Source organism: Syngnathoides biaculeatus, chromosome 16 (genome assembly GCF_019802595.1).
Source record: "Syngnathoides biaculeatus isolate LvHL_M chromosome 16, ASM1980259v1, whole genome shotgun sequence".
NCBI classification, from domain to species: Eukaryota; Metazoa; Chordata; class Actinopteri; order Syngnathiformes; family Syngnathidae; genus Syngnathoides; species Syngnathoides biaculeatus.
The window spans coordinates 3,367,149-3,390,771 of record NC_084655.1 but is presented as its reverse complement, the minus strand read 5'-3'; the positions used below and the strand labels follow the sequence as shown (position 1 = coordinate 3,390,771).

The 23,623-nt window shown below is 42.9% G+C and overlaps 1 protein-coding gene across 1 annotated transcript in view; it reads left to right on the top strand.

The window, feature by feature from the left end:
* The window catches only part of cog1 (component of oligomeric golgi complex 1), a 67,980-nt gene that overhangs the window by 26,886 nt on the left and 17,471 nt on the right, over positions 1–23,623 (top strand). Inside the window, exons 5-13 of the mRNA XM_061846162.1 lie at positions 2,763–2,919; positions 6,133–6,343; positions 6,476–6,812; positions 17,618–18,072; positions 18,901–19,047; positions 20,863–21,021; positions 21,126–21,250; positions 23,267–23,375; positions 23,465–23,574. Of these exons, the coding sequence (XP_061702146.1) occupies positions 2,763–2,919; positions 6,133–6,343; positions 6,476–6,812; positions 17,618–18,072; positions 18,901–19,047; positions 20,863–21,021; positions 21,126–21,250; positions 23,267–23,375; positions 23,465–23,574 (1,810 nt within the window). The remainder of the gene's footprint in view (positions 1–2,762; positions 2,920–6,132; positions 6,344–6,475; positions 6,813–17,617; positions 18,073–18,900; positions 19,048–20,862; positions 21,022–21,125; positions 21,251–23,266; positions 23,376–23,464; positions 23,575–23,623) is intronic.

The window sequence follows — 23,623 nt, the reverse complement described above, 5'->3', positions numbered from 1 at the left end:
TATGATAGCTGGGCTCCACACTAGCATGAGATGTTGATCTGACACACACTTGCTTGGCCTATAATGTGTGCAGAGAAGGTTCTCGCTGGTTCATCTCTGTCCTGCCACATTTGCCGAAGTCGTAGTCGAGTCAGCATCACATTGTCTTGACGGACTGACAGGGTCTTGATGTGGCCAAGAAGAGTGATCTCGTCATATGATGTGAGGTTGTTGGATAGATCTTTGTGGAGGGCCTCATCGCAGCATTCGAGGAGTTGGAAGATGTCCTGGCCAGTGAGGCGTGTGGCTCGTTTATATTCTGACCATCGTTGGGTGAAATATGTACATTCTTCACTTGTTCCACATGCAGAGATGACTGGGTGTTTCACATTCTCAGCTTTGACCCCTGTGGCCATGGGCGCTGTTGTAGGGGCAGGAGCTGGATGAGCGGTCCTCTCATGAATGTCAAATAATTTGAGAAGATCTTCAGGAGCTGTGGTTGACGGCTATGTGACTTCACACTGTGGTGCGGGACTTCTGATGTCAGTCATGGTGATTCTGTATAGATAACTATATGAAAGTCTTTGTCTCAGAACTCAAGGGCTTTATTTCTTCAACAATAGAGAATCACGCTTGATGTACCTGTGAATACATAACATAGAACAGTTGAATATCCTCTAGTCATTGCACTGGACTATTGCTCCAATGGGCCAATCTAAATGCTAGAAGCTATTAGTTTTTATAAGGCAAAATAAAGTTCCCTGTCTGTTTTAATACTCAACATGTCGCACTCGGCGGCTCCAACTACCAGAGACATGTTACTTGTGTGTTGTCCTGTAAAGCTGATTCTGATATTAATTTCATCCACTACAAAGACAAGTTATTTAATGTTCAAACTTTTTTTTTTTTTGGCCAAAATATTAACTTTGAATTTTATGGCTGCAATGTGTTCCCAAAAAGCTGGGAGAGGGTCATGTTTACCACCGTTACATCACCTTTTCTTTTAAAAACATTTAATAAATGTTTGGGAAGTAATTGTTGAAGTTTTGTATGTGGAATTCTTTCTTGATGTACAGCTTCAGCTCTTCAACAGTCTGGGTCTTTGTTGTCGTATTTTACGCTTTATAACATGCCAGAAATTTTCAATGGGCAATAGGTCTGGACTACAGGCACAAAAGTCTAGTACCGCACTCTTTTACCATGAAGCCACGCTGTTGTAACATGTGCAGAATGTTGTTTATCTTACTGAAATAAGCAGGGGCGTCCATGAAAAACATCTTTGCTGGATGGCAGCACATGTTTCTTTAAAACCTGTAAGTAGCTTTCAGCATTAAATGTGCCTTAACAGATGTGTAAGTTACCCTTGGAATTTGCACGAACACAACCCCATACCATGACAGATGCTGGCTTTGAACTTTGTATCCATACCAGTCTAGATGATTCTTTTCCTCTTTGGCCTGATGAAAATGACGTCCACAATTTCCCCAAAATAATTTGTAATGTGGACTCATCGGATCGCAGAACACTTTTTCACTTTGCATCACTCCATCTTAGATGAGCTTGGGCCCAGAGAAGCCGGCAATGTTTCTGGATGTTTTATAATAAATGACTTTTACTTTGCATGGTAGACTTTTCAATTGCACTTAGGGATGCAGTGCCGAACTGTATTTACTGACATTGGTTTTCTGGAGTGTTCCTGAGCCCATGTGGTGATATCCTTTACACACTGATGTCGGTTTTTGATGCTGTGCCGCTTGAGGGAATCAAAGGTCTTTCAATGACCATTTTTTTCATATTCTCTGAAACTTTTGATATTATGGACCATAAATTTCTTGCAATTGTACATTGGGGAACATTGTGCTTAAATTTTTCGCCTATTTTTTTTCACGCACTTGTTCACAAAGAGATGAGCTTTGCACCATCTTTGTTTGTGAATGACCTGAGGAATATAGGGAAGCTCGTTTTATACCCAATGATGGCACCCACCTGTTCCCAATTAGCCTGTTCACTTGTGGGCTGTTCCAAACAGGTGTTTGATGAGCACCAGAAACAATAAACTTTATCAGCTTGTACATTAAATATATTGTTTGTAATGTATTCAATTAAAAATAGATATATGCAAAAAATTCTGATATGCAAATCATCGTATTCTCTTTTTCTTTAGCTTTAGCTTATCTGATAAGGATAAGGTCCAAAATGTTTCTTTTTTTTTTTTTTTGAGAAAAATATGGTCAAATAAGCTTTAGAATGTCTAGCAATAAAATTTGGAAAGCATGGATGGGTGGGAATACTTTTTTGGTGACACTGTATTTTAAAAATGAGACTAAGACAAATAATTTAAAAACTTTTGCCATCATCATTTCAGTTTTATTTAGACATCCATTTCCATTTTTTTAACCCCCATTTCATTTTTTTTTTGTATCGCAAAACCCTTCCTTTTCAGCAATTGGAATCCCTCTTATGCTCACTTCGGTTTCATTATTATTATTTTTTATTATTATTATTTTTTTTTAAATATCTACCAGATTCATGGTTCGATATTTTGAGACATTTTCAAAGTTGTAAGGATTGAACATTGGTCCGGAAAGAATCTAAAATCTTGCTCTCCAGTAATGTAGCGATGCATCCTGTAGAAAAAAAGAAACCGCATTTGCGAGGAGCCCATGACTTCTGAATGTCATCTTGCCGAGTTTGGATGTCACCTGCCTTCAAATGGAGCTTGTGAATGTTGTCACCCTGAATTGGGACACGGTCCCTCCCCTCAATTCTGTTATTCTTATCAGGTAAACGCAAGGATGTGCTTCAGGAAGACACAAGTACGGGCAGGTGGTTCAAGTACCTGCCCTCCTCCGTCACAGAGTTCCAGCCTACACTTCGCGCCCTGGCCCAGCCAATCCAGAGAGAGCAGCTGCGGGACACTTTACAACAGTGGATTGATACGTAAGCTTTTAAGCAATATGCCACAATAAAAAAAGAAAGAGCAAAAACTCTCAAATAACAGGTTTCAACATAAATTAGTACCCATATTTATTAGAAATATAATTTGCTTTTCTTTTCTTCATCAGTCATACTACAAAATACGCTGACAAAAATGGGTGACAGACTGGAAATGCGATTTGTGCAAACATTTTCTTCATGAACAAATGTATTTAATGTAGGATAAAGGCTACATTTTAAGATTCATTATTCAAGAGGCTTTACTCCTTTATGTTGAGCACTTCAGTTCATTGTTATGCCACCCAAAACCAACATGTACAGAAGGAGGAAAAAGTATATGGACCCATTGAAATTTCGGACATTTCTGCATGAATTGGTCATAAAATGTAGCCTTATTCTCATTTAAATCACAGAAATAAACTGGCTGCTTAAACTACTACCAGACAGAGTGCTCGAATTCTTATATTTTTGCAAAGTTTTCCCATTTTAATGTTTAAGGTCATCAAACAGTCATATTTAAAACAAGTGAATTTAAAAGCTTTTTAAGTTGTGGTTTCCATCCATCCATCCATTTTCTGAGCTGCTTATCCTCACGAGGGTTACAAGAGTGCTGGAACCTATCCTAGCTGTCATCAGGCAGGAGGCAGGGATTTACCCTGAACTGGTTACCACCCAATCGCAGGGCACATGGAGACAGACAATAGTTGCACTCACAATCACACACAATTTAGAGCCTCCAATTAATGGATGCTTTTGAAATGTGGGAGAAAACTGCAGTGCCTGGAGAAAACCCATTCAGACACGGGGAAAACATGGAAACTTAACAGAGGCGGGGCTGGGATTCGAACCACGGTCCTCAGAACTGTTAGGCCAACGCTCTACAGCTGCATCACCATGCCACCAATGGTGATTTCATACATGGTTAATTTTCACTGATCACACCCAAGCATCATTACCTTGAGACCTGTTCAATCAAGACATCTCTTAAAGGGGAAGTCCACTGGTTTGCATTTACACTGTATCCAATAGGTCATGTCATATGTGCTCTATTTTGACAATGTGATGTTAAATCCTTTCTCATTTAATAGTATTTTGAGAACATTTTTAGAGACGACTACAAATTTGTATGTACATAAGACATGACCTATTGGATACATTGTGAATGCAAATCAGTGGATTTCCCCTCTTACCTCTCTTGAAAAAAATCAAGTCAGAAAAAAGATCTAAAAAGATACAACAAAATGACACATTTATCAGTCAGGAAGGGGCCGGGCTGGCCATCGTTTGAATTTGAGCAATTCCACATCCTTATTTTGATTCTGATCCCAAACAATTCTGATTCTTTTAGTGAGGGTGGTCAGAAAATTTGCATGGTTCAAACAGTGTGTGAAAAGTATGAACATCTATTTTCTTAGAGGCAAAGTGTGTGGAACTACCACAACCAAATTGACTTAATATTAAATAATTGTGCTTTGAGGAAAAGTACCATTAGATGTAGATGTAGCATTGTTAGCATTGGATATAAATGAAGAAAATAAGTATTTGAACACCCTGGTATATTGCAAGATCTCCCACTTAGAAATCATGGAGAGGTCTGAAATTTTCATCGTCGGTGCATGTCCACTGTGAGAGAGATAATCTAAAAAGAAAAATCCAGAAATCACAATGTGTGATTTTTTTTCATTTTTTATTTTTTTTTTTTCAATGGTTTATTTGTGTGATACAGCTGCAAATAAGTATTTTAACACCTGAGAAAAACAATGTTAATATTTGGTACAGTAGCCTTTGTTTGCAATTACAGAGGTCAAACGTTTCCTGTAGTTGTTCACCAGGTTTGCACATACTGCAGGAGGGATTTTGGCCCACTCTTCCACCCAGATCTTACAGGGTTCATACAGGGTTTTTTGGGTGTCTCTGAGAAACACGGAGATTCAGCTCCCTCCAAAGATTTAGGTCTAGAGACTGGCTAGGCCACATGAGAACCTTGATAGGCTTCTTATGGAGCCACTCCTTGGTTTTCCTGGCTGTGTGCGTCGGGTCATTGTCATGTTGAGAGACCCAGCCACGACCCATCTTCAATGCTCTGACTGAGGGAAAGAGGTTGTTCCTCAAAATCTCACAAGACATGGCTCCGGTCATCCTCTCCTTAATACAGTGCAGTCATCCTGTCCCATGTATAGAAATACACCCCCAAAGCATGATGCTACCACCATCCATGCTTCACAGTAGCGATGGTGTTCTTGGGATGGAACTCATCATTCCTCGTCCTCCGAACGCGGTCAGTGGAATTATGAACAAAAAGTTCCATTTTGGTCTCATCTGACCACAAAACGTTTTCCCATGACTCCTCTGTATCATCCAAATGGTCATTGGCAAACTTAAGACAGGCCTTGACATGTGCTGGTTTAAGCAGGGGAACCTTCCATGCCATGCATGATTTCAAACCATGACGTCTTAGTGTATTACCAACAGTCACCTTGGAAACCGTGGTCCCAGCTCTTTTCAGGTCATTGACCAAGTTCTGTCGTGTAGTCCTGGGCTGATTCCTCACCTTTCTAAGGATCACTGAGACTAGCTTCTTCAATTTTCTAATGAGTGCTCCAACAGTGGACCTGTTTTCACCAAGCTGCTTGGCAATTTCTCCGTAGCCCTTTCCAGCCGTGTGGAGTTGTACAATTTTCTCTTTGGTCTTGGCCATGTTACAAGTTTGAGTCTTATTGATTGTGTGGGGTGGACAGGTGTCTTTATGCAGCTAACGACTTCACACAGATGCATCTGATTCAGGATAATGCATGGAGTGGAGGTGGACTTTTAAAGGTGGACTAAAGGGCCTTTGAGGGTCAGAATTCTAGACTGGTGTTCAAATACTTATTTGCAGCTCTGTCACACAAATCATTAAAAAAGTCATACATTGTGATTTCCGGATTTTTCTTTTTAGATTATCTCTCTCACAGTGGCCATGCACCTACGATGAAAACTTCAGACCCTTCCATAATTTCTAGGTGGGAGAACTTGCAATATAGCAGGGTGTTCAAATACTTATTTTCTTCACTGTATATAATGGGTTCCTAACCCTTCTCCCATGAATCCCATTCTCATTCAATGTTTTATGTATGGTAAATTTTTAAACAGCGATGTTGGCATATGCCAGTGATTTGTGGTTTGGCAACAATCTAGATTGGTAATCGGTGCCATCCTAACACCACTTCCTTTCAGATGTAAGGAGGACATTTGCCATGGTGTAGGTCGCCTTCTGGTGTATGTGAAGAGCTTGAAAGGCCTGGCAGCCATTAGAGACTCTGTTTGGGACATCCTTTCTGCCGACTCCATCAATCTGCACTGGAACACAGTGTGTCAGCGGCTGCTCGAGTGCCGCCTGATGATCTGGGATGACTTCCTCCAACAGCTCTTCCTTCAGCGCTTACAGGTTAGAGTTCATAATTATAATAAAAGTATCAAAAAGGAAATTGGTGTCATTAACACCAAAATGGCTGAATGTCAAATTGCTTTAAAGGAACTGTATTCATGAATCTGTAATGTTTTTTCACTGGTGTAAAAGGCTATCACCAAAGAAGAAACTGAAACCATCTCAATGAGTTTGGTGCAGCTTCTCACCTCTGCTGTGAGAGATTTTGAGGGACAGACCGCTAATAGCCGGGAGGCCCAGTATGAAGAAGATGTGTCTTCCTATTTGTGGTCAGAGTCTCCAGGGGACCTGCTGGGTGATGCAGGTTGGGTCACCGTGGCCCAGAGAAGACAGCAAGAGCAAAGAAGTGGTCTAGGCATGAAGACACAGGCCTTGACACCATGCGTTCAAAACTTTTGCTCTTCCATGGACAGCAAGCTGAAAGCACGGCTTGATGACCTGCAGCACTACCTTCCTTCCCGAGATGCAGGTTGGTGTATCTTAAACTACAGTCTTTGATTTAGACCTGGGGTGAGCAAACGTTTTGGCTCAGGAGCCACATTGGTGTTTAAAATTTGACAGCTGAGCCAAGTCACAAGCAGATGCAGACATATGAAAACAAAAAAGGCACTGGAGTGGTCATACTTAGATTTACTTATTATGTTAACTGATTTGTTTTGTTGAACCCCCCCCCCCCCCTTGCTAGTGCATCAAGGTCTGGTGTTAGTTTTGTTGTGGCAATTCTCAGGAAAGTGTCAGGAATATCACTTAGCCACTACAAAAAAAGAGGATAAAAATTTGCTTTTCTGTACACATTACTTGGTAATGTACGCCAGTTATATCAACATGAAACAAGAACTTCAATATCCGTGTTAAACAAAAACTTAGTGCAGAATTGACATAACAACAGTGCAGTAACCACAACATAAACAAGCACATTATTCCGAGTATACTACTCAAAAGACAACCATGAAGTCAACTTTGTCTGTTTGTGTGTGCATGAACAAAAATGTGAAAGAAATTTGGGGTTTGATTTTGGGAGCCTACAAACACACACACCATTGCTCCCACCACCGTAATTTTGATGTGAAGATAAAAAAAGGTGACGAGATTGTGTAACTCTTTAAAGGAAAGCAAATTTATTTATATAGCGTATTTAATACACAAGATGGTACACTGATGGTGTAGTGGTACACTCACCTGACTTTGGTGCGGGCAGCATGGGATCGATTCCCGCTCAGTAATGGTGTCAATATCTGCCCTGTGACTGGATGGTGACCAGTTTCTGGTGTAGTCTGCCTTTGCCCAAAAAAGTTAACTGGGATAGGCTCCAGCTCTCACCGCGTCAGGAAGGGGATCCGGCATAAAAACTGTGACAAACAAATATGAGTGTTCATCTGAGATGACACGCTGTGGCAACCCCTAACGGGACAAGCCCAAAGGAAAACATTTCATACACAAGGTAACTCAGTGCTTTACATGATTAAAAACATTTGAATACAAAGAAATAAAACATTGAAAACAGGGGAAAAACAATTAAAAACTAAAGATCAAAATAACAAAACATATACATTTAAAATTTTTTTAAAAAGTACAACTAAAAACAGTATACAGTGTAAGAAATATTAAAAAGTGGAAATACTCGTTTCCGTTTGACTATATTCGTTTGAAGCCATCCACTTTTCAAGTGAGTAAAGTTATTGGAACAGAGATGATGAACTTATTTCATGGCATAATCCTGACTTAAAATAACTGCATCGAGCCTGCGAATCAATGACTTCGCCAGACTGTTGCATTCTTCATTTGAAATACTTTCCAGCCCTTTACTGCAGCGTCTTTCAATGCAGCCCTATGGGGGCACAAGCCAGTTCAATCTCTAGTCCGGTCCCAAGCCCGGTTAAATGCAGAGGGTTGCGTTAGGAAGGTCATTCGGCGTAAAACTGTGCCAAAGAAATATGAGCGTTCATCTAAAGAATACCATACCGGATCGGTCGTGGCCCAGGTTAACAAGGGCCCACACCCGGCACCGTTAACCTGCAGGACGAAATGCACAGACCATACAGGTGTGTGTAGGGGCTTTGAACGTTGGGACTATGACAGGAAAAGCTCAGGAGTTGGTTGAAATGATCATTAGGAGAAAAGTTGATACATGGTGCATCCAAGAGAGCAGGTGGAAAGATAATAAGGCCAGACATTTAGGAGCAGTGTTTAAATCAGGGGCCTCAAACTCAATTTATCTTGGGACCGCTGGAGGCGGAGTCTGGCTGAGGCTGGGCCGCAATCGGACAATCCCATCTTTTCAAACATCTTTTTTAAACACAAAATAAGATGAAGGACACTGGTGTTTACAATTTATGTGCAAAATGTCTAAAAAAAAAAAAAAAAAAAAAAAACCTCCTTGACAACACTGCTGTAACTTTCTCAATGAAATTTTCTTCTCTGCCTGCATCAAGCCCGGTCGATGTCACGCGCCCGATAGCCATCTACCCCACCGTGGTTTGTCTGCTCCGCACACAACACTGTAAAAGTGCCATCCATATAAAACCTGAGGGCTGCACTACCATTCTACTTTCATATTAAGGTGGGGGCCACAGAATTATCATCTCGCAGGCTGCAAATGGCCCGCGGGCCGCATGTTTGAGACACTTGGTTTAAATTATTTTACAATGGAGTAGATGGGAAGAGAAATGGAGTAGGGGTTATTTTAAAGAAAGAGCTGGCTAAGAATGTCTTGGAGGTGAAAAGAGTATCAGATCGAGTGATGCAATATCTCAACTTTATCATTACGATATGACAATTTGAAATTTTTTTAAAGATTTTAACAATAATCACGGAGGTTTATACATATGATTTGCATTCATGAGCCACATAAAATTATGTGGTTGGTAGAGATCTTAAGATCTGGTCCCCGTGCCTTGAGTGATTTATCGACCAATAGCAGAATCTATTCAAAAGTTGACTGGAAGCCAGTGTAAGGACTTTAGAATTAATGATATGCTCTGACCTCTTTGTTCTGCTTAAAACCCGAGCTGCAGCATTCTGAGTGAGTTGCAGCTATTTAATGCTTTTTTGATGGAGTCCAGTCAGAAGACCATTCCAGAAGTCAAGTCTACTTGAGATAAAAGCATGGATGAGCTTTTGCTGCTCTGCTTGACACAAACAAGCATTAATTCCCAGCATGTTCTTCAGATGGTAAAAGGCAGTTTTTTGATTGATTTGATACGAATGTTGAAAGTCAAGTTGGAATTTTGTTCGGCAATATACAGAAAAATCCATCCACATTTATCAGGAGAAGCTTCATCATGCAACAAGACGATGACCAAAAACACACTGCCAACAAAACAAAGAACTTCATCGGGGTGAAATGTGTAAGGTCTTATACTGGCCAAGTCAATCACTGGATCTTAACCCAATAAAGCGTGTATTCACCTCCTGAAGAGGAAGAACTGAAAGAGATAGCAGTAAATCCCTATAAAAGCATTTCAAATGAAGAATGCTTTTTACCAAGAATGCTTGGTAAAGTTAAAGGGTTGCAGGTGTAGTTATTGAAAGGAAGGGTTTTGCCACCAAATATTGAATGTTATTCAATTTAACTTAATTTGATCAAACAAAAGGTGGTCTGGTCAAAGATATTCAACACATGAAAATATCATTAAAAGAGGGCTGGAATTCTGAACTTTTGTCTCATATTTCTCTTTTGATCTGAAACCCAAATGCTTTCAGCATTAAACTGTCATGGCCCTGCCGGTCCCTGTCCTGGACATACCAGTCCCCGATGTGGCACGCACCGGCTGCAATCAGCGGAGGCGCACACCTGTGCCTCGTCTCAAGTAATCACATCCCAGTTATCTAGAACCACGTGTACGGTCTGGCCTTTGCCAGATCGTTGCTTCTTGCCTCGTTCTCCCACTCTCGTAATCCCGTTCCTGATCTACCGTGTACCGTCGCCTGCCTCCCCACTGACCTGCCTCCAACGCCTGACGTTCTTGTGACTGCTGCTACCGTTGACTGCCTCCCTGATCCCCGACACTGGAAAAAATAAACACTTTTCCCAAACTGCCTCTGCGTCTCCCAAGTCGTGCATTTGGGTACAACCCCGTCTTCTGGTCATGACAGAACGATCTGGCCAAAACGTGGACACAGCTGACTCAGCTGCGTTCCCCCAGTCCCTGCAGCTCCAGGGCAGACGTATCGCCAAGCAGGACGCCACTCTCCATTTAACTAATCACCAGTTACGGGAGATGTGTGCTCAGCTGGATGTGTGGTTTGCATCCATGTCCAGCGCAGCCGATGCCAGTCAGTCAACAGCCCCTACCACCCCGAGCCCAAGTCTGTCCCCACCCGCTCCCCTGCCAGTCGTGGAAGCCCAGCGGACCGTGTGTACGCCACTCTCCCGATCCCAAGCGGTGCTCCAGAGACACGGGCAACATTAAACCCTTCCTCGTCCAATGTGATCTCCATTTTGAGTTGCAGCCCTCCGCCTTCCCCACTGACGGCTCCCGGATAGCATTTGTGATATCCCACCTGAGAGGGTGAGCAGAGGCCTGAGCCACAGGCGAATGGAGCCGTGGTTCCGAAACCTGCCACTCCTGGACCTCCTTTGTGTGTACAATGATGCAGGTGTTCCAATACACTTCTCTGGAACATGAGGCAGCGGCTTGTTTGATCTCACTCCGGCAGGGGAAAGCCCGTGTTGCGGATTACACCATTGAGTTCCACATCCGAGCGGTGGAGAGCCGGCGGAATGAGGGAGCGCTCCTTGACGCATTCTTTCAGGGTCTCTCGCCCAGAATCCTAAATCACCTCGTCGCAGTGGAACTGCCCACAGACCTGGACTCGCTCATCGCCCTTGCCCTGAGGGTCAACCAGAGGCTCGCAATACAGGGGCAGCTCGATGCGCTACAGGGGGACGTCCAACAAAGCTTTGCATCACAGACCGCGCGTCAACCAGTTCAGGCTGTTGAAACGGAGCCCATGCAAGTTGAGGGGGTTCAGGGCTCCCCGGAGGAACGACAAAGCCGGCAAAGACGCCAATCTCCTGAAGCCGCAAGTAACTTACTTATTGGGTTTAGAGACTTTCAGAACACACAGTCTCCTAAGCGCTTATGCAAGTTTTTGTGCCAGATTACTCACCACACTCAGACTTTAAACATGACATTCCCGGGCGCACACACTGAACGCTTGAGTTTTCACATGTTCGATTCACGAAGCAGTGACATCATCTTGGGGAGTCCCTGGCTCAGGCAAGATAACCCTCTCATTGGCCATCTGGACAAATCAAGTCACGGGGTTCGAAATGTGAATGCGCATGCTTCGCATCTCCTGATAAGGAGGGCTCGCAGGTCGCTTCGGAACCTCCGCGGGACTCTCCACAGGAGCTGGATTTAACCTTAGGCCCTGACTGCGATGCTGATCTGAAGGAGGTCTTTTCTGAGGCTAAGGCTAAGTCTCTTCCGCCTTACTGGCCGTATGACTGTGCTATTGATTTACTGCCCGGCACCTCACCCACGCGGGAGAGACTCTACTCTCTTTTAGGCCCTGAACACCAAGCTATGTGGGACTATGTGGAGGAGTCGCTGGCGGCGGGTCTCATCAGACCCTTGTCATCACCCGCCGGAGCGGGCTTCTTCTTCATAAAGAAAAAGATAAATCCCTGCGTCACTGCATTGACTACCAGGGGATGAATGACATCACCATAAAAAAACAGGTACCCTCTTCCCCTAATCGTCACGGCCTTCGAGCTGCTGTGCATTAGGGAGGGAGACAAATGGAAAACTGCCTTTAACACACCCCCGGGTCATTATGAGTACCTGGTGATGCCTTTTAGACTGACGAATGCACCAGCGATGTTCCAGAACTTAGTCAGTGTCCTCCTGCGCGAGATGCTCAATAGGCATTTTTTCGTGTATCTTGACGACATACTGATGTTTTCCCTGGACGAAGATGCTCATATCAGGCATGTCCAATACGTGCTTCAGCAGCTATTATGGCACGATCTGTACGTGAAGGCAGAGAAGTGTGAATTCCACCAACCTTCCGTCTTGTTCCTGGGTTTTATCCTGGCGAAGGCGGAAATCCGCATGGATCCCAGCAAAGTCGAGGCTGTCTTTCAGTGGCCCACTGCCACGGATCGCAAAGAGATACAGAGATTCATTGGGTTTGCCAACTTTTATCGCAAGTTTATTCAGAATTTTAGCACTATAGCTGCCCCCTTGCATGCACTCACCTCTCCCCGCAGTGCCCCTGACTGGGATCTGGCCTGCCAGGCTGCTTTCAGCAAGCTCAAGGCCGGCTTCATATCAGCCCCAGTCCTCATCCTGCCTGACCCTGATATTAGGCAGTTTATTGTCAAGGTGGACGCATCAGATTCCGGAATAGGGGTGGTCCTCTCTCAGAAGAGTTCCAGGGATGGGAGACTACAACCCTGCGCTTTCCTCTCCAAGAGGCTGACTCCTGCGGAACGGAACTAAAATATCGGAGACCGGGATTTGCTTGCCGTCAAGACTGCCATGGTGGAGTGGAGACACTGGTTGGAGGGGATTCGGGTCCCTTTCCTAGTGGTGAGAGACCATAAAAACCTTGAATATCTAAAAACCGCCAAGAGGCTAAACGCCCGGCAAGCTAGGTGGTCCCTCTTTTTCAATAGGTTCTGCTTCACTATGTCCTACCAGCCGGGCTCCAAGAACGGGAAACCCGATGCGCTGTCGCGCATATTCAAGGGGGAGAGGCCCATACCTGATCACACTCTGATCCTTCCGGACACCTGCTTCATGTCAACGTTCACTTGGGAGGTTGAGGTCCAAGTGAAACATGCCCTTAAAGACTCCCCCAGCCCGGCAGGTTGCTCCGTCAACAGGATCTATGTTGTCCCCCCCTCTGAGGGGGGAAGTGATTGACTGGGCCCACATGAATCGCACCGTGTGTCACTTGGGCATGGCCAAAACACGGTCGGTGGTTGAACAGCGCTTTTGGTGGGCGAACATTAAAAAAGACATCTGAGAATATAATCATTGCGTGCCCGGGTTGCGCTGCCAACAAACCCTCCTGGCAACGGCCCACGGGAGAGCTTCGTCTGCTGCACGTTCCTCGACGTCCATGGTCCCACATCTCCCTAGATTTCGTGACCGGCCTTCCGACTTAAGATGGTCACAACGCCGTGCTTTCAGTAGTGGGTTGGTTTGAAAAGATGGTTCACTTCATGCTGCTGCTCAAAATCCCCTGCGCCAAACAGACCGCGGAGCTCCTGTTGGACAAAATGTTCCGGTACCATGACTTGCCTACCGATGTGGAGTCGGACAGGGGACCCCAATTCATTTCCCAATTTTGGAAGGAGATTGCTTGCTGATAGTGGCCACAGCGAGTCTGTCCTCAGGTCAGCACCCAGAGTCCAACGGCCAGACCGAACAGGTTAATCAGGACATGGAAACCGGCCTCCGCTGACTGGCCTCCCGCGACCCAGCTTCATGGAGTTGGCAGCTCACCTGGGTGGAATACTCCCACAACTCCCTTTCTTCAGCTTCGACAGGTATGTTGCCCTTCCATGTGGTCCATGGCTACACTCCTTCTCTCTTCCCATCTCTAGAAACTAACTCACTGGTGACGTCAGTGTTGGCCATGGTAAAGCGCTGTAAGCAGACGTGGGAGCAAGCCAGATGGATGCTCCTACGTATGGGGCGCACCTCCAAGGCCGCAGTGGGCCACAAAAGGTTGAGGGCACCGACCTATAAAGTTGGACAGCGTGTCTGGCTGTTGGCGAAAGGCCTCCCGCTACGGAAGGAAACCCGCAAGCTGGCACCCAGGTTCGTCAGTCCTTTCCCTGTCAGTAAGGTGATGAACCCGGTTGCAGTATCAATGAAATTTCCGAGATTGATGCGGGTCCACCCTACCTTTCATGTCAGTCTGCTCAAGCCAGGTTGGTCGTCTCCGCTAGTCCCGCCTAACAACCCCCCCCCGCATGGTGGATGGGGGCCTGGTCTACATTGTGTGCCGGCTCCTGTCGGCCCACCGTCAGGAAAGGAGTGTCCAGTACCTGGTAGACTGGGAGGGTTACAGTCCCGAAGAACGATCATGGATCCCGTTCCAATTCATGGTCGATCCCTCCCTCATCAGAGACTTTCCAATGTCTGACTCCTGGGCGCCTGGGCCGTCCAAGGCCGGCCGGCCGTTAAGCAGGGAGTACTGTCATGGCCCTGCCGGTCCCTGTCCTAGTTGTACCGGTCCCCGATGCGGTACGCACTGGCTGCAATCAGCGGAGGGGCACACCTGCGCATCGTCTCTAGTAATCACATCCCAGTTATATAGAACCACATGTACGGTCTGGCCTTTGCCAGATCGTTGCTTCATGCCTCATTCCCGCATGCTCGTAATCCCGTTCCTGATCTCCTGTGTACCGACGCCTGCCTGCCCACTGACCTGCCCCCTACGCCTGACGTTGTTGTTGCTGCTCCCGTTGACTGCCTGCCTGATCCTCGACACTGGACCGAATAAACACTTTTCTCGAACTGCCTCTGCGTCTCCCGAGTTGTGCATTTGGGTCCAACCCCGTGTTCTGGTTGTGACAAAAACAAAAAAATGACCTTGCTGTTCCAGTACTTTTGGAATGTATTTGTGTTTGATACCACATAGAGAGGCGGACCTCATACTTGACGTGTACAATCCTTTAATTCTTTGGGTGCCGCCCACTGATTCTTAGCAATTGGTTAAATGCACAGAAAGGATTTCATTATTCATGTAATTGGAGTACACTGGAAATATGGTCTTTGTGATCACTGTAAAAATCATTTGCAATCTATTGGTACTTGTTCTTTTTAAATACATAATTTTGGAGGGGGAGACTTGTTCATTCATTTTAATGGAGAAATGTTTAGAGATATGTTTTGACACAAGAGCATGGTCATGGAAAAAATGGAATTTGTATCTTTCAATTTTGTCCACTGCAGGACGGATTGACATAAACGACCACTTAAGACATTCTAAAATTGGCTGCTACCTGTAGTTTGACACTGTTATTGATGCATGCCATGTTTCAGAAGCAGAGTAAGCCTACTTATAAAATGTGGGGCCACTGATGCACTGTGGAGAATACTATTCTGTTTAAGTGAATAATTCCTGTAGAACTATTTCAAGACAATGTCAGTCAACCGCTTCAATTCAAAACCTTTTGTTTTCATGCACTGCCCTAAAAATGTTTTTCATTTTTATTTTTTTGTGTAATGTACATTTACAAAGCAGGCAGATAGTTGCATGGTTTTTCCGAATAGTTTCCACTTTAGTTTGGATGGTGTGATGAGTCACTTAATGTCAAGATTTCCAGATTGATGAAGAAATTGCCAATATAGAGCTTAATACAGTTTTTATAAATGGTATATATCGTGGGGACAGAAAGTATTCAGACCCCTTAAATTATTCATCCTTTGTTATATTTCACTCATTTGCCAAAATAATGTTTCATAGTTTTCCTTAATGTACACACAGCACATCATATAGGGGGGAAAAAAGGAATTTTTGAGCTGCACATTTATCGAAAAAAAACACTGAAATATCACACAACCAGAAGTATTAAGACCCTGTGCTGCTATACTCTTAATATTTACCTCTGGTGCTGCCCATTTCTTCTGATTCTCCTTGAGATGGTTCTCCAGCGACATTGGAGTCCACGTCTGTTTGATTATACTCATTGGACTTGATTAGGAAAGCTGCACACCAGTCTCTATAAGACCTTGAAGCTCACAGTGCATGGCAGAGCAAATGAGAATCATGAAGTCAAAGGAACTGCCTGAAGAACTTAGACACAATTATGGCAAGTCACACATCTAGGGATCCATCTATCTAGTTTGTGATCCGCTTATCCTCATACGGTTTGCTGGAGTGCTGGAGCCCATCCAAGCTATTATCGGGCAGGATGCCAATGCTCTAACGAGCTGCCCCACTGTTCCCCCACAGATCTGGGCAAAGCCTCCATAATTCTTAAATGGAAGATGTTTGGGACAATCATAACCCTACTTAGAGCTGTCTGTCCGACATAACTGAGTAGATAGAAGAGAGAGGTAAAGACGAACCCAAAGATCACTGTGGCTGAGCTCCAGAGATGCAGTCGGGAGACAGGAGAAAATTGTAGAAAGCCAACATACAACCCTCCACCAATCAGGGTTTATGGCAGAGTGACCCAACAGAAGCCGCTCCTTAGTGCAAAACACATCAAAGCCCAAATAAAGATGGCAGAAACGACACCACCTGATGGTGAGAAATAAGACTGTCTGGTCTTATAAGACCAAGATATATCTTTTTGGGCTTAAATAAAAGGGGTTAAAAGCAGGCACTGCTCATAACCTGTCTAATACAGTCCCAACAGTGAAGAATGGTCGTGGCAGCACTATGCTGTGAACATGTTTTTCAGCTCCATAGAGAGCATGACTGGTTGCAAATGTTGGAGAGATGAATGCAACTACAGGGAGATGAAAACCTTCTCCAGTGTGCTCAGGACCGCAGACTGGGCCCAGGTTTCACCTCCCAACAAGTCAATGACCCTAAGCGCACAGCTGAAATAACGAAGTGGCTTCAGAACAACTCTGCATCTTTTCTTCAATGGCCCAGCCATACCCCTGACTTAAACCCAATTGCGCATCTCCGGAGAGACCTAAAAATGATTGTCCACCAATGTTCACGATCCAGCCTGAGACAATATGAGCGAATCTGCAATGAAGAATGGTAGAGGATCACCAAATCCAGGTGTGAAAAATTTCTTGCATTACTCCCAAAATCACTCATTACTGGATTAGTTCAAAAGAGTGCTTCTACTAAATAATGAGCAAAGGGTCTCAATACTTATAGTTGTGTGGTATTTCATTTTTTTTTTTTAATAAATTTGAAAAAAAATCAACAATTGGATGAAATATGGGTGGCCTCGTATACATTAATGGGGAGGGGGTGCCAAATGGTTTTAGTAACTGGCTGCAATGTAATGTGTGAATAATCGAAGAGGGTCTGAATAATTTCTGTACCACCTGTATATAGATGCACTTTGATCTCTAAGTTGCACATGTAAATGAATGTGATTCATGTCTGTATTCCTGAAATTGCAAATCGTTGTTAAGAAATTTGAGGTTGCTATGACATGACTTACAACATCGATTGCTAATCATATCATCTGTATTTATAGAAACGTTTGTTTGTAGAAATTTACAAAAATTTCCAATCTCTTTGCAACTAATCCTTAGGACAATCATATAATTTCACCTTTGACTTCACATCCACAGTGACCATCGTCTCATTTTATTCTTCACTTTTTCTTTGTAGGCTCTGACTCCATATCAGTTACAATGCCATCATTAGGACCTACTGAAGGTTCATCAGCATCCTCCTTCAACCGCTTCACAGACACACCAGCAGTAGAAGAGTCTTCACGAGAAGGCTCCCTAGCCTGCGTTCACCACATTCTCTCTGCCATCCATTCCGAATTAGCTACAACTTCACCAGATCCCAGCCCAGCCAGCCTGAGTTCTATCCTTTTCATGGCGAGGTTGTGTCAGTCCATGGGGGAACTGTGTCCCAATCTGAAACATTGTATTTTGGGACAACAGAGCGAGTGTGAAGCCATGGCCAAAGTCACCCCTAGGCAGAGCAAGAAGTTGGGCAGGGCAAACATGGCCACACAGGTCAGCACTGCTCAAGCCAAGTGGGCAGAACTGAAGGAGGAGCTTCACAAATGCACAATGGAGGCCTACCGGCTCTGGAGCTCCGCTCTCTCAAAAGTAAGCACATATAAAAAAAAACTTTTATAGATGGATGTGATATTTGTATTTCTAGCTCTCCCAAAGTTAATAATGCTCAAAAGAAACCATGAAACAAGGTCCACAAATGAAGCTTTTGTGAGGCTAGGAGATTTGGTGAATGATTAAATATAGTAAAGTCATCCGTTGGTATTGTTCCAATTATTGCGGGTTCTGTACATCACAGATTGATTGGTGCTGCCTCGACTTCCCATATACGTTGTGCTGCCTACACCGCCAGAGCAGTCTCTGTGAGGCACAGCACCAAATGACTTAGCCAGGAAATCATCCGTTCACACCATGCAATACTCAAGGAGCGCACACCAAGTTTTGAGCTCAAATGTGCCTAATTGCGGTCGATTCCAGCCACATGTTGGTTGTAGCAATTTCAAACTGGATTGCATCATAGCTATTTCCAATATTTTGACTATTATGATGATGTAACTAACTCAACCAAAATATGAAAAACGCTTTATAGTGTAATTTAGCACAGTCACAATGCAATATAAACTATAACCACAATAATAATAATCTTTCTGACACTCAAAAGTGAACTTTTTTTTTTCATGTACGAATTGTTGATATAGCTTGTATGGGGCAGGTGGTCATAATGCCGACGTATGCCTGTAGGTTTACCAAATTAGTGTTGTTTGAGTTATGATACAGACAACACATCTCTACATTGTCACGTGAGCTAAAAAAAAATAGTTTTAACTTTTATTGTTTATGGTTTAACTTTTCATAGCTTTTCAATGCTGATTGTTTGACAATTTTAAATTTGGATTTGAATATTATTCTGTGATGTTTCAGAGGTTGCTGGAGGAGTTTGGAACCATTCTTCATGCAGATTCTGCTGGAGACATTTTGACAAATGCAACCAATTGGGAAGAACTTGAAATCCAAGAAGAGGCAGAGTCAGGGAGCAGTGTTGTATCAAAAATTCGTCTTCCTGTCCAGGTTGGCCATTCAGCTTTGTTTTAAATTCATTTGAAACCATTGAAAATGGTGAAAGGACCTATCGCAGAGGTTCAGTAAATATTGGACTGGCATCTGAATCTGGACACAAAAGCAGTCCGACATGTACCCCTACCATAGCCATAAAAGATCAGTTATCATTTACAGGTTGCTTCTATTCCCAGCTGCATAACATTTCAAGCTTTACAGTAGTGACAAACCATATCGGACAAGCACATGCAAGTTCAGCCACTCCTTCAGCCAATCAAATCTGCATCTCAGATGGTAGTCGCCAGAATCACTAACAGCACAAAGCCTAGACAAAGATGAAGAGAAATGTAGCAGGAAAGAGAGAGACTTTACTGTGGAATTTGACGAAAATATGGAGAGAGATCAGAAAATGACCAATAAAGTCGTTATCTAACATTTGGAACAAATAGCATTTAAAATAGAAAGGCATGAGTCATTTTTTTCTTCACAGTGAAGTTCACATTGGGAGCCCTTATTATAAGTGCATATACAGCAGCTGAAATAAGCATTTTACATATCACTAATTTTCTTCCTAAATATATTTCCAAAGGTGGTATTGACATAAAACATTTTACAACCCAAGTAATCCAAAAATACAAAAAGTAGAAGAAATAAGATAAAATTAAGTTATATTTAATCATGTGAAAGTACAACGAAAAGGTATTGAACACGCCTACTCGTATTAATTTAATACTTCGTACAAAAGCCTTCATTTGCAAAGACAGGTTCAAGAAGTCTCCTGTCTGGAGAAACCAGTCGCATCCATTGTTCTGGTGTTGTTTTGGCCCATTTCTCTATACAAGCAGTCTTCACATCTTGAAGGTTTCTTGGGCTTCTTTTTTGGACCGCAAGCTTGAGATTTTTCCATAAATTTTCAGTTGGATTCAAGTCAGTTCATTGGCTGAGCCGTTCTAACAGCTTTATTTTTTTTCTTTTAAATCAAATGAAATTTCCTTGACAGTATGTTTTGTATTATTATCCTGTGTGGAGAAATGTACGATAATATAAAGTTGGAGTATTCAATTGTTAATATACATATCATTGCTGTCAGGGAGAATCCTTCTGTCTCCAACATGATAATTATTCAGTAAATTAAAGTTCTCCCACTTAGAAATCATGGAGGGGTCTAAAATTTTCATCGTAGGTGCATGTCCACTGTGAGAGAGATAATCTAAAAACAGAAATCCAGAAATCACAATGTATGATTTTTTTTTTTTTTTTTTTAGTGATTTATTTGTGTGATACAGCTGCAAATAAGTATTTGAACACCTGAGACAACCAATGTTAATATTTGGTCCAGTAGCCTTTGTTTTGTTGTTTGTTGACCCAGCCACGACCCATCTTGAATGCTCTGACATAGCAAATAATCAAATAAATCGTTAAAAAAAATCATACATTGTCATTTCTGGATTTTTCTTTTTAGATAATCTCTCTCACAGTGGACATGCACCTATGATGGAAATCTCAGACCCGTCCATGATTTCTAAGTGGGAGAACTTGCAATGTTCAAATACTTATTTTCTTCACTGTATGTGTAAGCTACACCTTTTTCATAACCCTGAGGTGGCGGTGGAATACTAGTATGAAAGGGTACAGCTCTTCATAACCTGTAGATGGCAACATACATTTATAAAATGTGAATTCTTCCATTTTCCCCTATACCTGTGTATTGCACAGTATTAACTTTTGACAATTTCTGGGTGGAAAGAAAATTTACTTTCTGCATGAAATTACGCTAGGCAGAAATGAATCTGCACCTACCTACCTCAATTTTTGTACCTTTTGCAGCCATCTTTATTTGTCCAGTCACTGCTCTTCCAGCTTTGTGTTGAAGTGAACAAGGTGGGTGGTCATGCCATGCCACAACCCACCCTACAGGAGCTTCTGCAAGCCTGTTTGGATCAAGCCTTGCATCATTACCACAGCCTCACTAAGCATGCACCCAGGGTAACTCATTGAAGCACGGCACTGCCCCAAAGTTCTCAAAATGATGAAGCTGGCATAAGAAGCATAATTCAGTCATTCATGATGAAGTATGTGTCTGCTTTCAGGGAGGTGCATTCCCAATAACTCAGAACAGAGCATTGCAGATGATATTTGACCTTCGTTATCTTAACACTACTCTGTCTGCCAAAATGGAAGAAGGCAAGAGCTGCAAATCCCAACAAGACTACAGGTAGGATACTGTAGTACAGTAAATGTCAAAGGCAACATCCATACACTGTGCAGATTGCACCAAAGTACTGGAGCAGGGGTGGGCAATTATTACTCAGGGAGCCAAATGAGAAATGGACATTGTCTTCCGGGCCAAAAATTTCAAGTCAATTCTGCATTGTGTTCATTTGAGCTAGTGGTACATGTGCTTACAAAAGTCTCTACTAACAAAAGATTCAGGTTAACGAAAAGCCTCCCTGGAATTTTTTTCTCTAGTTATGAAAGAAATTCATAATACAAAAGAGGGTAAAAATGCTAGATTCCACTGAACGTCAACATTCTGTACTGTATCTTGGTTTAAAAGCGGCACAATAGCGCTGCTCTTGAATTGGCTACCACCAGAGTATCTTCCTGGCATCACATTTGGGACTTCATGACCACAGATGTTAAGCCAACAGGCCTGTAGTCATTTCGACCAGATTGCCAGTTTCTTGGAGACGGGTTAGGTTAGGTTAGGTTGGGTTAGGTTATGTGGAGCATTTGAAGCTATTGGTACGTCACACACTTCTAGAGACCTGTTGAAGATCTTTGTGAAGACTGGAGCAAGTTAGCCTGTGTAGACTTTGATGCAGAATGGGGACACAAGGTCTGGGCCTGCCGCTTTGGTGATTTTTAATTTTTTTTTTTTTTTTAAATCCGCCTCAGTTCCTGTTCATGGATGGTCAACGGAGGAGTTGGTTGTGCGACTTGGTGGGTGTGTGGAGTCTGTGTACTATTCAAATCTACAGTTAAAACTCAGCTATTCCACTATTTACTGTTTACTGGGGAGGATTGTCGTTTGTGATTAGTTAGCGATTGTAATTCTTGCCAGACTGGTTTGGAGTCTTTGCTGTATAATCCCTCTTTGCATTGTTAATTTCTTTGGACAGCTGGTTTCTCGTGTGAGTCAGACAGGCATCACAAATATTGACTGGACTCATTAGTTAAACAGCAGTGAGCAAACCTGCTAATAAACAAGTTGAGACAAAGCGCATCTCTTTGAATTTGTTCACTCAGAACAGTTAGGCTATAGACCATTATTGTTGCTAGAATTTAGTCCCAAAAATAACCACGTTCAGACTCATCTAGGAGATGGGTCAAACTGCTTCTGAGCCAAGGAGAAGGACTGAAATGTAAAACTGTTGAATAAATTGTGCCTTTCATTCGGGAATCAAGGTCCAAGTGTCTGGGGGAAGACTGGTGAAGAACAGAAAACAATATGTTTGACGTCCAGTATGAAATATCAATTTTCCTCCTGCAGTCACATCCACCGAGGTTGGCTACACTCCCATGGATCTGGAATTTCTGAATGTGTAAGAGCTTGGAGGTGGTCTTATAGCTTTTTAACATGCTTTTATTGGTAATTTCTTTTTAATCTCCTAAAGTGACTCCTTCACTTCTTTTTGTCCATATTTAGTGTGGTAAACACCATGTCACCAAACAGGACAGTCACTACTTGTCACACTTTAAATAAGCCAAATGACTGAGTTTGAAGAAACCTGTGATGTTAATTGGAGGATGCATCTTGTTTGAACCTGTCCCCATGGTCAAACGATTTTCAGTAAATTTTAAGGAATAGTATAATTGTTTTGTCAAGGCCTGATTTCATGATTTTGTTTTTTTAAAATAGTGTGGCCCTTGTGAGGATAAGTGGCTCAGATAATGGATCAGATGGATGGATGGATTTTTTGACTTTTTTTTTTCCAGATTCAAGTTATTTCAATTACCACTGTTTTTTTTCTTTTGTTAACAAATGGTTAGCAACAATTTTATCCGGATATATTATGTGCCACAGTAGACCTTTATTCCGAGCAATGCAAGTACTTGTTTTTCAAAAGCTGAGACTTCATTTGTGCATACTCATGGTCTGAGAGGTCCGAAAATTGTTTTCTGAGTACAAACGAATTGAAGTAGGAATATATTGATGAATCACAGATTTGTGCATCAAATGTGCTTACACACTCAGAGTGAATGAGGCTCATTGTGTTGTGTCTTCCAGGATGCAAGAAGTCTGTGATTGGCTGGAGAGCCACATTGACCCTTTTGACCTTGATGTTTTCACACCACCAATGAATGCAAACCTCAATCGTCTGTCTCAAAGAACATCGGTACTGTACTTTAGACTTGGATCAATAAATATGTACCAAAGAGATGCTCTAATTACCTAATGTTTTGTACGTGAAATGTTTGCTTTCAGGTGCTGTTTGGGCTTGTTACTGGATCAGAGAAACAGTTCGCCTCGCGGAGCAGCAGTGTCAAATCTCAGGAGCCTTACAACATCCTTCCCCTGTCCAACAGTCAGATCAGGTGTGAGTCACATCATAGTCATTCAATTGTACACTATTTAGAAAAATAT